At 47.1% G+C, this 14,958-nt stretch overlaps 1 protein-coding gene across 6 annotated transcripts in view; it reads left to right on the top strand.

The window, feature by feature from the left end:
- Positions 1-9,447: 9,447 nt before the first annotated feature.
- The window catches only part of MICALL1 (MICAL like 1), a 34,246-nt gene continuing 28,735 nt past the window's right edge, over positions 9,448-14,958 (top strand). The window contains exons 1-2 of one of the 6 annotated variants that reach the window (XM_083400729.1): positions 9,555-9,885; positions 9,981-10,236. In XM_083400729.1, coding sequence (XP_083256855.1) covers positions 10,091-10,236 — 146 coding nt within the window. In that variant the 5' untranslated portion in view covers positions 9,555-9,885; positions 9,981-10,090. Of the gene's footprint in view, positions 10,237-14,958 lie in introns of all 6 variants that reach the window. The other 5 variants (XM_083400731.1, XM_083400730.1, XM_083400728.1 and 2 more) reach the window with 5 other exon arrangements.

Below are 14,958 nucleotides of genomic sequence, written 5' to 3'. Positions count from 1 at the left end.
TCTTGTGTCTCTGGAGTTCTAGTTCATTTGTCCCTTCAGGGGGAGGTGGCCAGTTTCGTAGCTTCTTTTGATATCTTAACTAAGCCTGTGGAGAGCACCCTCTTCCACTCTGTGAGAGGTGTGTAGGGATAGCTGACAGACAGAGCACGCATGAGGGCACTAAGACAGCCGTCCACTACTTTGAAAAGTGATCTGTAGATGCTGTCCCTTTTTCTTTCTTTTTTTTAAGAAACAACCTACAATGAAAAGCTTGCACCTGCCCTTTCCCCTGTTGCTTTGTTTCCTAACATAGGAAGGAGACTTGACATGCTGTATACTGTTAAAAGAAAGAAAGGGCTTGGCTATATCTCTCCTAGGCATTTCTAGACTGTCATGTGAGTTCAATCCAATTTGCTAGAGAGTATTATCCCGATCTCAAGCTATTCACTGCTTACCTTTCAGGGGTGTTACTATCACTAGGTGTCCTTTTGGTAAACGTACGCTAACCACTGTAACAGGGGATTGTTACGAGTTCTACAATATCAAAAGGTTTTCAGACTTCCTTGTGTTGTATACTTCATGCTGAAACTGACAGTTTTTACTGGTCCTTCTTTAAAGAAGTCTTTTAGAGCAGAAAATATAGCAATGAAGGTCTGAATGGGCCTTTCAGTTTCCCTTTGTATAAAATAAAAGAACCTGCGGCTGGGGTCCTGTCCATGCATACGTGGCAGTAACTCCCATTGAACTCATTGGGGTTGATTTCAGAGTACTCATGCACAGGATCAAGCTGCACAAAGCACAAATCCATCTTATTTATATTTGAATCCGATGCCAGGATAGCTTTCAGAGTGTAAGTGAGGGCAACAGGTGTTGGGGAAGGCTTATTGCAGTGATGGAACAATGTGCTGAAAGAACCATGAGCACATTGTTCAAGTTAGACTCCTTCCTAATTTCCCCAGCAGGAGCAAGTATGTGAAACTGACTGCAAATAGCTTTCATCCATCCTCTCAGTGTGAGGTTAGCACCTGTTGGAAACCTTGTTTGCATCCTGTAAGAGGCGTCTTACAATGAGCTCTGTTAATGCATGTGCTGCAGCCTCCCAAGGATTTGCTTGAGAGAACTATAAGTAGGCCTATGTGTGTCTCTCTCACTTCAGAGGTTTGCCACAGAAGAGCAAAATTGGATCCTTCTCACAATTTGGCATCCAAAGAACCTGCATCTGCTCTCTGTTCCTTTTTCTTAAACGTTTTTCATTCCTGGCTGCGGAATAAGGCTTGGTAATGAATGGGTGATGCCTGAAGGCTTTGAAAGCAGTTTTGGACAGAACACAGTTGTCAGTCCCCAGTTTCTGCCTCCTGGTGAGAGTTTCCTTGTACTGTCTGCTCACCTCCAAAATGGAGGGAGATATCAGATCCATATAAAACCAGAGTCCTGCAAACACTGTATTTCGCAACTTTGCTGAACACATTTCATAGAACTGCTTATTGCTGCCGGGTGATATTTATTTGGAATGCATGCAGCAACTATTTGTACAGTCAGAGAATACGTAAAGCTTCTACTGTTCTGCATAAGCCTAAATGGTATTAATGGGTGGTTGATGTACGGTACGTATTTGCAATGTATGGTGACTCTTGACTGAAGGTCCTGTTCATTAGTCTGGGAAGATCTGTTTATATGAATGGGTGTCAGAAGCTTATGTAGTTTGTCAGGACCGTTAACAAACTGGTTCTCCAACTTTGTCATAATGAGCTTTCCAAAGAGAAAGAGAAAGGCCAGTGTAACAGTTGGCTGTAGTCATGCACATAGCCTCATGATCATAGAATCATAGAGTTGGAATAGACCACAAGGGCCATCGAGTCCAACCCCCTGCCAAGCAGGAAACATCATCAGATGGCAGAGGGAATAGGACTACATACACATATATTAACCATTTCAGAATGGCTAGAGCCGTGTGAGACAAAAGAGGCAGAAATATTTGTTCTGGGAGACTTGCATGCTACAAAGAGTTGCAGCCTATTGTGACATACCCCCTATCCATCATGCATCAGAAGAGCCCTGGCTGGATCAGGCCGAAGGCCTGTCTAGTCCTGCATCTTGTTCTCACAGTAGCCAGCCCGATGCCCATGGGAATTCTGCAGTCTGAACCTGAGCAGAACAGCACCCTCCTCACCTGTGATTCCCAGCAATGCATTCAGAGACATACTGTTTGCGACAGTAGAGGGAGAATGTAGCTATTGATAGCCCATCCTCCATGAATTGGTCTAATCCTCTTGCGTATCAAGACCCCGCAGCCACCCCCTCGTTGGAAAATAACTCACACAAGGACACAGATATTAGGTTTATGTTACTGGGCAAATTTGGCCACAACTTTATTGAATTACAGAATGTGAGTGGTATTGGCTTAGGCATTGATTGGACCCGACTATATCTGACTCCTGCCCGGTATGCAGGAAGTCCAGTAAGGGTAAACCACCGGTAGGGGGAGCCCTGTCGATGCAAGCCAACTCAAGCTCCCCCTGGTGTTCCCACCGGGGTTGTATCAAGGCCCTAGCCCCCAACCAGGCTTCGGACAAGATCAACACCCCCGGATTCCTTTAACAGAATACCCTTAAGCATGGAAGGGCAGGTGATGGCCACACCTCCCCTCCCCCACACAAGGTCAAACAATGCCTAACCGCAACCCTAACAAAGTTGTGACGATTGCTACAAGGTAGGCGAAAACCAAGTGGCCAGTGCCAATTTGCCAAGTGGAAAAATTCCTACCAGGCCCCTCGGACAACCAAGGCAACCAACCGAAGTCCATAGCAAGGCCAGTGCCTAACCTGCAAATAGGGAGGGAGGGTGGGTGATTGAGGAAGCGAGCCAAGAGGAAGTCCTCTGGCTCGCTCCTAGGTTTAAACGGCCCCGGCCACGCCCCCCCGGCCAGTGGATTGGCTGGCCAGGCTCTGACGCGGCTGGGATCCCCCAGGCAATGGGGGACAAAGTCCCCTGCCCTTGGTGGGGAGTGGGTGACCACACGGTCCACCGCAACTCCTCCCCACTGGGAAGTGGAGCGGTTTTCTAATGCCATTGAAGTGGCAATCACAACCTCTGGTGGGTGTGAATTTCCTTTTTCTTTTTGAGGTGAGGCGACCAGAACTCTACCCAATATTCCAAGAGCAGTTGCACCATAGATTTTTATAATGCAGTTTATTGGCAGTTTTTCAGTTCCTTTCCAAATGATCCTTATTTCTATGTGTTGCATTTTCAACATGTGTGATAAAAAGAGAGTACAGCACACAAAGCAGCCTTTGCTTGGGGCTTAAATATGGAACTTGTGCATCTTGCACCTGTTACGCATTCCCAGGAATTTAGTAGGGAATGGCTTATGTCATGCGTTGCACACTTAAGCCACTGTGATCCCCCCACAAGCCGCTAAAGGTTAGGAGAGATTCACTCCACTCACCACAGTTGACCTCCTGGAAAGAAATCAGGCCAGTTGCTCTTTGCTGCGAGAGGAAGGCTGGGCTCCGTCAAGAGTCTGTGCCTGGCACCGACAGAAGGCAAAAGGAATTTGGAGCACGCAGCCACATCAACAGAGTCCAATTGTTGAAACGCTGGTGAAGCCTTTGTGGAGCGACATTGTTGTTGGTTCTCCTCTCCAGGCTCAGCTGCTGTGATAGATTCTGAAAGTTGGTAGCCGTTGGGTAGGTAAAACACTTGTCAGATCAGAAAAGAAAGTTATCATTCATGAGATTTGGGAGTGAGGCTTAAAAAGCAAAGGTGTTAGTCCATTTAAAAAAGCTCTCCAAAATCAACCAACCAAAGTATGACTAAATAGTGACAAGCTCTTCAAGACCTCTCATGTCAGCAAGAGGTGACGCAAAGGGGGGCGGGGGGGACGAGGAGGTGCTGCAGAGCAACCATGCTACTAGGTCAGGAAGAAGCACTTATCTCCACACCATGCCATACTGCTCCTGGCTTCATATTTTTAATGGGGCCATTGGCCAACTCTGCGTCCGGTATTAACATGCTAGCATGGTGCCTGTTCAGACATCTGATCCCTGGCATGCTAAAATTGCATGCACATACCGAAGCAACTCTTGTCTGAACAAGACATGCTGTATGCAGTTAATTTATTTATTTGTTGCACATTTAGCATTGTGGTTTATTTATCCAGGCGATATACAACAACAGGTGTACAGCAATACTTAAGATGTAAAGGTAAAGGTAAAGGTACCCCTGCCCGTACGGGCCAGTCTTGACAGACTCTAGGGTTGTGCGCTCATCTCACTCTATAGGCCGGGAGCCAGCGCTGTCCGGAGACACTTCCGGGTCACGTGGCCAGCGTGACGAAGCTGCATCTGGCGAGCCAGCGCAGCACACGGAACGCCGTTTACCTTCCCGCTAGTAAGCGGTCCCTATTTATCTACTTGCACTGAGGGTGCTTTCGAACTGCTAGGTTGCCAGGCTCTGGGACCGAACGACGGGAGCGCACCCCGCCACAGGGATTCGAACCGCCGACCTTTCAATCGGCAAGTCCTAGGCACTGAGGCTTTAACCCACAGCACCACCCGCGTCCCACACTTAAGATGTAACACACCCTTAAAAACAATACAAAACAATCAGTTTTAAAATTCTGCATAGACCCGTTGGCATTAAAAAGTGTTCAAGAGATGCTTGAAAGTCACAAGTGAGGATGCCTATCGAATCTCTGCTGGAAGAAGGTTTTCACAACATGGGACCCATGAGGTTAGTCTGGCCTCTGTAACACGGGAAAACTTAACAGTTCTCCTCCCAACAGTCTCAGTAATAAGTAGCTAAACACCGTAGGACCGGTTTGCTTTCAGCAATCACTTCATAACTTCTGAAGTTGGAAGGGACCCCTGAGGGTCATCTAGTCCAACCCCCTGCCATGCAGGACTCTCAACTAAAGCGCTGTTTCTCTCAGTTTTAATCCCTCACAGGAATCCAACTCAAGAAAAAAAAGCCAACAGCAAAGAAGCTCGCTCTCCTCTTGCTTGCAGTCAAATGAAAAGAATTAATACATTTGCTTTTAAGGTAATCCATTCTTAAATTCCACAGATCATCTTATGTGGCTGCTGAGTCCCTTATTGATAACAATAGAGCAAGTTGGCTGGAAATAAAGGTTCTCCTCAGGAGTGTTCTGTTCTCAGGTTAAGAGCAGCATAGAGAACGAGAAGAAAGGACCCTCTGTGAAGAGTTCGAGACATGTAAACCTCGTTACCTGGATCAAGGAAGCCACAAAACTGTTTGAAAACATGTGAAGGGTGGCAGTCTGACTGCAGCAAAGGGGATCTTTTCTGGCTTAGCTAAGGCCATAACATCTGCAGCTATCTCTGGAAGAAGCATGTCATATTCCGAATTGCTTGGCCTCCAGCCTTTCTGCTCGCCTACTTCTGCCCTTTCGGCTTTGGAGACCACAAAGAACTCATTGTATCCGCTGGTCTGAAAATGCTGCTGTTTTCCATAGCTCCTCGCAGCAGGGCTGGTTCAGGGCACTGCTGCCAGGTGACTGGCTGTTAAGAGTCCCAAATCCTCTTGTGTACCTGTAAAGGTGAAGTCACGGCTCTGCCTGGAGGCAGGACACACCCTTCCACACCTACCTTGCTTAGCTCCTCATTCCAGTTCCCCTGGTCTGACCAGTTTTTGCATGGGTTTCTTGGGAGACGACTTGGACTAGCCGTGTTTGCTTTCCCAAACAACTGATCCAACATTATGTTATTGAGGTTTTATTACCGTCAAGCAGAATATCAAACTTATTGTTACTGTTTTTAATTATTCCTTTCTCACCACATCACCATCATTTTACCTAACAATACGTATGGTGCTTTTAAAAAGAACCATGTATGACAGGTTTCTGCCCCAAAGGGCTTACAATCTAAAATAGATGCAGGGTAACTAAGGAAAGGGGGACGCGGGTGGCACTGTGGGTAAAAGCCTCAGCGCCTAGGGCTTGCCGATCGAAAGGTCGGCGGTTCGAATCCCCGCGGCGGGGTGCGCTCCCGTTGCTCGGTCCCAGCGCCTGCCAACCTAGCAGTTCAAAAGCACCTCCGGGTGCAAGTAGATAAATAGGGACTGCTTACTGGCGGGAAGGTAAACGGCGTTTCCGTGTGCGGCTCTGGCTCTCCAGAGCAGCGATGTCACGCTGGCCACGTGACCCGGAAGTGTCTCCGGACAGCACTGGCCCCCGGCCTCTTGAGTGAGATGGGCGCACAACCCTAGAGTCTGTAAAGACTGGCCCGTACGGGCAGGGGTACCTTTACCTTTAACTAAGGAAAGTATTGGGAGGAAATGAGCAAGCAACAGATGAATATGTGGTTCTTTCAATCACATATTCCTTAGCTTAATTCAGTGTGGAGAACCTTAGCCCCCTAGAGGGTTACACAATGTTGTTGAGTTTATGCCTGGTTTTGATAATTCTGAATGAATGGCTAGTGACTTATCACAAGAATGCTAATGCTCCTTAATAGCTGGGTCTCCCTCTCCAGCCCTTGGAATGGAATACTCCCAGCAGATACTGAGAAGGTGAAATGGTTTAGAGCCAGTTCTGCAGTATGAATTTCAGAGGCAGAGGGTGTGTCGATTTGGCTGAAGCATCCTTGGTGTACAGTTCCACCTTTTGTAGAGTTCACCTCCACTATGTAGCTCTCACCTCCACTATCTGTGGATAGTGGCTTGCCTATTGGTTTTAAAAGCAAATATTACCCCAAAAAATTGCTGCAATAGTCCTGTGCTCTCTCATTCAAAAGAAACTAATTCTGTAGTGCTGTCCTTGGAACTTCTCAACGCTTGGCAGCGGGGAACATGTAACAATATGCACATTCATTAGTGTCACAGCGTGGGACCAAACTCTGCTTCTCTTTCATTCCCAGAGAGGATGGGCAACGACGTTTTGAAATATGCCAGCTGGAACTCACTAATGCCATAATGTATGTGATTTCTGTAGATTTATACAGTTTTAGTAGAGTCCTGGTTTTTCATCAGGGGATCCAAAGCCAAACAAACAAGAAGCAATATATGCTAAATACGGCCTTCCTTTCGATGCTAAATTTCTGTCTTTCAGGTGAATTCAAATGATCAAAAAACAGGCAGTACAAACTCTGCATGTTCTAGTGAGGCAACTGTATTGAGTGTTAATGGGAGAGTTGGAGTTAGAATTTTGAAAACTTTAGCCTGAGCCATCAAGAAGTTTATTTGCTGCATCGTTTTGGGGACAACCAACTACTGTAAGAAACAATGAATGGGTCCTGGCTCCCTTGCCTTCTCTATTAGAGCCTTCCCTGAGAAACTGGATCAGATATTCATTCTATCCTCTGAAGCAAGATCAGTGATGGGTGTGGCCTGAAGGGAGTTCCAAGGGGCAGAGAGCCTTGGAAGTCTTCATTTGGCTCCCAGGCCAGAGGTTCCCCATTCTTGGCTTATGTAGACAAAATAGACAACGGCACCACACATACACTTGCTGGAGGTTGGGGAAAACCCCAAGGTTTGCAGATTTTAAAAAGACAAAAGGGGACGACGACAAAAAGAGCACATTGAGGACCAAGTTGTGGAATGCTGACTTGACTATTTCAATGAAAAACTGGATTACCAGGTAAGAGTGGAATGGAAGAGTCATATTGCACTACTACAGCTGCCCCCTTTCCCCATTGGTGGCTGGAAAGCTCATGCTATGCTTGCCAGGCTGGTTGAGACCAGCTTGGCTCTTCAGTGCAGTTTGCAAAGACATGCCCCACAGGTTGGTATAGCATTATGCAGACATATCATGCACTGGCCAGCCGTAGACTGCATGCAGACCACAAAGGGCACACTTCCCTAACCACAAGAAGTCTGTTGTCTCTTTTTTAAAGTGAATTTGTTGTGCAAGGGCAACAGAGCACTTTAAGCTACTTAAATTACACAGACCTAAATTTCCAGCTTGTACTTGAATCCCTCCTGCAAAATAACCAGAGTCTGAAAGTGGCCAAAGGCTTCACACATGGCACTCGTGACTCCTTTTCTTCCTTCACACTTGTACCTTTTTTCTGCAGTAATGCTCACTCTGATTTAGCTCAGCTCTAGAGGCCAGGCGATTCTCAGAAACATTTTAGATAATGTCACATGCTCCTCACTTCCCTGAACTGTAAGTAGTTCAAAAAGCAGCACTGCCAGAATTCGGTTTCATTTGGGGGTGCGCGTGAGTGGAGAACTGGAAACTGTGTTTCTGCAATATTTTGCTTATTAACCATTATACAGGTAGAACATATCTGGGGGCATAGGCACTCCAGAGGGATGCACCTTGCAACTCACTGGGTGCCTTCAGGCTCCTCTCTCTCTCTCTCTCTCTTCTCTCTGATGTTGTCTCTCTGCAACCATTCTTAGCACTATCTGCCCAAGGGAAGCAAGAGACAATGGTTTAACTTACTTTCTTCTTCTGACACACACTGATGGCTTTTTTAGCCCCAAATATTTCTGAGAGATCTCTGCATCCAGAAAAAATCTTCTGATAATATGTGCCAGGCAGGTAGTATCTGTGTTGTAAATTAATGTGAAATGACAACCTGAAATTAAGTGGTCCAATATGCTTACAAGTCTTTGAGTTGGATCCAGCCTAACTAAACTAGTTGCCCTTATGTCCCATGAGAATCCATGTGAAAAAATAGTTATGCTGACCTGCTTAAATCCCACTGATTGCAAAGGGAATTAGGTGCAACTATCTAGGCTGGATTTTTCCCAAAACATCTGCACTGGTTGCCCAGAACCCTAGAGCTGTGAATAGTAGATACATATACCGGCACATTTCCCCCTAGTGTAAGGTTACCAGACGTCCCTGTTTCCTGGGAACAGTCCCCAGATGTACAAATCAGTCCCCATACAAAATCCATTGAAGTTGAAAAGTGTCCCTAGATTCACTGAAACAAATCTGGTAACCTTACCCTAGTGACTCTGTAAGGAAAAAGGGGGCAGGATTTAGTATTATTTCAGCTTAATGTATAGATTAAAGGGTCTAATACTCTTATTTGGGGGCATTTCAGTAACAGGTAACCTATGTGTGGCCTTAGGCAGTCATCATTTTACAGAAAATCAGCTTAGCCCACAGGACTCGGTCTGTGTCTGGGACGTGATATTACAGATTTGAGTTTGGTCTGGCATTCCCAGGAGACCGTTGAACTCTCCAGCGCTCAGGCCTTCCCTGCCACAACTACCAACCCTTCAGCACCAAACACTTGCTTGTATGCCTGGTCTCCTCCAGCCCAGTGTCATGTCATGAAGAGCCCTGATGGAGCAGACCAAAAACCCATCTAGCCCCGGAAGTGGGGAACCTGAAGCAACTAAGGGACTCAAAACTCCCACCAGCCCGAGCCAACAGAGGCCGATGGTCGGGGTGTAAGTGTTGGGAGTTGTAGTACAGCAACACCTGGTGAACCAAATATCCCGCTTTCCACAGAAGCCCCTTCGGTGCTTCCGGGAAGCTCACAGACCCGTTTCCCGCGGATGCAGCTGGCGCTGAGCGGCCCGCTGCCTCTGCCCATGGAAGCTCCATTTGGTGTTCCTAAAAATAAACTGCCGCATCTCCAGCCAGCGCGCTCCGCTGCCGGAGTCCGTCCCCTCTCGGCTGCCGGGGAGCGAGGCATGCCCTCCTGCTCCTCTCCAGCCCGGCGGCCGCGCCGCACCTCCCTTCGCCCGCCAGACGGGCTTCTCTCCCGGGGCAGCTCCATGAGTAACCGCTCCGGTGGGGTCGGCGCGGGGATCATCATCATGGGCGGAGAAGCAGCGGCGGCGGCGGCGGCAGAGACAGGTCTGAGCAGAGCCCGGCGGTGTGGCTGGGCGAGAGAGGAAGGAGGCGCCCCCCGGGGGTAGGAGGCGAGCCGGGAGCCGGCAGAGGGAACCTGAGCGCGGGGCCCGGAGCTCAGCCTCCCCGCCCAAGCACGGGGCAAAGGAGCCGCGCCGGGCTGGAAGGCACAGACCCGCCTCGAGCCGCGCAGGAGCCGCCCGCATCCAACCAAGGCGCGCCCAGCCAGCCTGGCGCGGCTGCCTCTCCGCCCCATCCATGTCCCTCGGCCGGGCCAGGGCGGCGGCGGCTCCCTGAGCCTGGACCCGCGCCCCGCTGCTCGGCTCGTCGCCCGCCCCGATGTCGGGGCCCCGCAGCGCCTTGCAGGCCTGGTGCCGCCGCCAGTGCGAGGGCTACCCGGGCGTGGAGATCCGAGACCTCAGCAGCTCCTTCCGGGACGGCCTGGCCTTTTGCGCCATCCTCCATAGGAACCGGCCAGATTTGCTGTGAGTACCGGGCGAGTGCCTCAGACCCCGACCCCACTTCACCGCGCCCCCCTCCGGGACTAGGCCCAGCAGCCGCGCTCTCGCCTGGGCAAGCAGCCGGCCCGGGGAGTGACTCTTCTGCGGCTGCGGAGTGGAGATTTGAAAAGCGGGCAGGGGCGGAACAAGCCGTAGAGAAGGAGGGAAGCGCCCTGGCCATGGGGTAGATGTGGGGTAGCCCTCGAGTGGGATTTAGACTCCTTAGGAAAGAGGAGAGGGAGCCCAGGTTGCCACACCTGGCAGGTAGGAGGGGAAGCCTTCTTGTCAACGGAAACATGCACCAAGTGCACACCTTCTGCTCCATATTAATTGATCCTGAGTGACTTCTGTCCTTTGCTCATTACAGTTGCCAGTACAAATTAGGGCCTCGCCTCAAAAATGAGAGCCTAGAAAAGGCTGGAAGGAGAGTCCGCCCTTTTAATCCTTCTTTGATCACCCATTGTTGTATATAGAGATTAGGGTAGTTAAAACGTGGGAGTAATTAATCTGCCTAAAGGTGATCTCATGACCCAGATTGTGTGTAACCATGGTTTAGCCTGAACAAGCAGACGTATAAGTTCCTAGACCAAAGATCATAGCCACAACTGCTGTACTATAGCGAGCAAAGCCATGGTATTATGCTTGAACCTGGTCTCATGGTTCGGTCTTGCTGCAGAGGCACCGTGTGTTGTAACCAAAGTCTTTTTTTGGTTTATCACTTTTTTGAGAGCAGGAGACAAACCATAAGCCTGAGTCTGGATGGGACACTTAAGCCAAACCATGACTTAACTATGGGTAGTGCAGTAGGGCTGGGAGAGGAGCACTATGGCTGCAGTTAGGCTGGGAAGGACTTGCGTATTTGATCATTCATGCTAAGCCATAGTTTGGCTTAGTTTTACGTGCAAACTAGGCCCATATATAAGGGAATACCAGACAAAGTCCTCAACCCATATCAAGGAAGAGAGGTTGTAGACTGTTTTTCTGAAGTCTGGGGTCTAGTTAGGCGGTTGAAAACATCCTTATCAAAGAGGATTTGGAGGGAGCAGATTAAACCTGATAATGGGGCTCCTCTTTGCTTGGGCTGCTCTGATGGGAGTGGTGGCCTCAGACTGCCATTGGTATAGCTGCTCTGAAATCATAGAGGAGCTTTCCAGCCAAAAGAGAGGCATCTGATTATTAGGGTGCTGGTGGTGCCGTCTTAAAATCTGAATGCCAAGATTCATGTGCAACCTTTGATCGGTTCAGCTTCCTTATCTAACCCAGTACACTGTGGAGTTTCTTTATCACACACCAGGTTGTTGCAAACTGGTTGAGCCTTTTTCTAGAAAGAGAGACAGGTTGCCTTTAATATGTGATAGTGCCAACTTCTCCTGACAATTCAGTATTATCGTTGCCATTTAGTGTAGTAATTAATACTTCACCTTCTAATCTCATTTTGAAAGCTTCCTGCATTGTCTCAGACAATGTGCTGCTTCCTTCCATATTACTATTTATAAACATGACTTGTGAATTGCAGCACCGGAGAATAACATCCATAGACAAAGGCAAGAGATTGATGAATGTGACCTAGTTTGTGTCCTTCAGTGACTTCTGTGCTTGTATTACAATGGACGGTTGCATCTGGTTGCTGCTTCCTTATGATCTGATTAAGTGCTTGGGGAGAAAAATTGGTGCCGTTTCAACAGGAAACTTCCTTATGTAGAGCTTTGAGAGTGTTCAAATGCAGTTCTTACTTGGCAAAGGTTTTAATTTAAAATAAAAATTTTAAAAATTAACTAGCATTTTAAATAACCATGCAGGTGAGAACTGGGAAACATGACCTTCCAGATGTTGCTGGACTACGAGCCCCATGATCCCTGACCATTGGCCATCCTGCCTGGGGCTGAGGGAGCTGGAGTCCAACAACATCTAGAGGGCCCTGCTGCAGACAGGGGATGGCATTTTTTTTTAAAAAAATCTTGAATTAGGACCCTTATGGTAGTTTGGGACAAACAAAAACACAGTCTAGATACGATAGAAATTGAAAATAGTAAAAATGTTATAAAAACAAATTTAACATACAGTTAACTTGACCATCATTATTTTTAAAGAAGTCTTGTCTGTCAACCGGGAAACTATGAACAAAAGGGCCAACTGAACTTTTGGGAGAGAGAATTCAGCAATTTAGTTACCAGAGTCTTTTTACTGTTAGCCACACCTCCTTTGGTGGCAGATCAGGGCTACTGATGGTAACAGTAATGGACAGTAGATTTGTTTTCATCATGCTCTGCCTCAAAGGTTCCTAGGGCATTTTGCTGACTTCTGCAGGAAACAGATTGCTGGGGGAGATTTTCTAGAAACACGTGAAGTCTCTGGTTTTGATTTTCTTGCAAGGCGGCCTTACACAAGCCAGTAGTCTCTCAGCTTCAGACCCTTCCCTCTCTGCTATATGGAATCAAGAATACTGGCCTACCTTACAAAGCCATAAGGATTATTTATTGTGGTAATGTATGTAAATGGTGTAAAGGTGCGACCTGAAAGTGCATGAGACTTGCTGAAGTCTAAGAAAGTCTGGGCAATTGCCTGGATAGGTGACCATCTGGGCACCTTATGTACCCTGCATTGGATTCCATAACAGAAGAAAAGCAGAATGTAATTGTTAAAATAAATATTCCCTTCTTATATGTGTGTTATATTATCATCATCATGATTGGCCCTTTTTTATGAGAACATTTGCTACTCTTCAGAATGGAGACCGAATTTTGCTAACACATTATCTTGGTGATTTCTACTCTAATTCTGAGATGTTTTCAGTGTAGACACAGAAGGTTAGCTGCTAATTAAATCAGCTTCGGTTTAGCACAGGTCCACACCACATGCGAGAGAGTAAACCCACAACCTGTAGCAAACAAGGTTTTGTTGCTAGGACATTGTTCTATCTTCACAGGTGGAGAAGTTCTTGCCAAGGGTCTCCATGGAGTGCTGTGTGACATTGATGTGCGATGACAGACAGGCATGAGAACAGTGAACAATTCATACACTTTTTAGATATGTGTGGCAGCTGTTAAGGGCCCAAAAACAGCTGTTTAAAGAGCATGTGGCCTAAGCACAGCATCTGAACAAGTGGGTCAGAAGAGCTACATTCAGCAGTGGCAAACTTCTCCAAACAGCTTTTCTATCCCATTAAGCAGAAGTCGTTGCTGCTAAATATCCAGGACATAAATCTCTTTTCTAGCAGATGGTCTAACTAAGCACTTCTCAGTTTAGTGAACTATACTGCAGACTTGACACATAGGACCTTACAAGGACATGGCACGTTAAGAAAGGATTTTCGAAGCAGCATCTAAGGGGAGTGTTGAATCATTTTAACCACTTTAGTATGCCTTGATTTGGAAGCAGGGGATCTAAGAGTGGAAAGAACCACTCAAACAGATCAAAAGCAGACCCTCTCTCCTTCCCTTCATATTAATGGGTTCTGGCTGTGGTTGCAAGGTCCTCCACATGGACTGGCTGTTTCAGCTGAGGCCTTGGAGAACTCAAAGAATCTGCTTAGACCACAGTGAATTCTATAAAAGCCCTGAATGCTATTAATCATTGCCACAGCTTACACAGACCATACGATCAGGGCTTTGTGTGGTAAAAAGTAATAGAATTGTTGAGTTGGAAGGGACGGTGAGGATCATCTAGCTCAACCCCCATTCAGCACCGCAATCTTTTGCCCAAAGTGGGGCTTGAACCCACAACCCTGAGATTAGGAGCCTCATTCTCTACTGACTGAGCTATCCCAACTGCGCTACCACTAAATAAATCAAAACTCCACTAAGGAAAGATTTCTCTGACTTGAATAGAATACTTTTAAATTCTTATTTTGCGTAATTTAGTCTGTATGTTTACTGACATTTTCAGCTTGCACTAGTTAAAGGAGAGGAATGTCCTGCCTATTGGCCATGTGAAATCCTGCAGTCATTTTGACCTGAGATTTCACCAAGGGTTGTCAACATGCTTTTAAGCATGTCTTCACAATCTTATGGACAAGGAACTTGATTTTTTTAAAGTATAGGCACCAAAGAAGCTGAATTATGTTATTTTCCCCTTTCCTGCGTACCAGTGTGGAATACACACAGCTCTATTTGTAGGGGGCACTGAAACTGCCTTCGTATACATCACTGGTGGTGAACTAGATATGGGTTGAGGAAGAGGATGATAGACCCCTTCCACCCTCCACCCTCTCTCTGTTCATTGTGGCCATTCAGTGAAGGTGATGTGTGGCAACCCATACGTTCCTTGTCATTCACTCGCACCTGGAATAAGCCTTGCCCTTTTGTTTTCAGGGTAGTTGCTCCTTTTTCTGACTACACAGTGAGCCAAAGGAGTCTGGGATCAGACACAGCTTTTCAAACCCCAGGCCAGTGAGTTGCATGTTGGTTCAATTTGATCAATGAGCTCTCTCTCTCCTATATCAGTATTAATACCATCCTTGGGCTCAGTGAAGTTTTCTCTGGGCTGTGGTGCCTCTGTACATGCCAAGCATTAAGTCACCTTTTATATACGAGCAGCTAGTCAATGTTGTGTCCTGGCTGCATATCATTCCCATGCTTTATTTTTTTGCGTGTGAGATGATGACAGAGGAGGTGTTTCATATTGAGATTAACAAATAAATACATCACAAAGAGAAATCCCTGCTGCTTTAGAGTTAGCAGCTAGAGGCCCTGGGCCAAACCTGGCTCC

The sequence above is a fragment of the Podarcis tiliguerta genome (genome assembly GCF_965153285.1).
Source record: "Podarcis tiliguerta genome assembly, chromosome: 10".
NCBI classification, from domain to species: Eukaryota; Metazoa; Chordata; class Lepidosauria; order Squamata; family Lacertidae; genus Podarcis; species Podarcis tiliguerta.
Note: the sequence above shows the minus strand (reverse complement) of the source record. Positions and strands in the feature narration are given on the sequence as shown.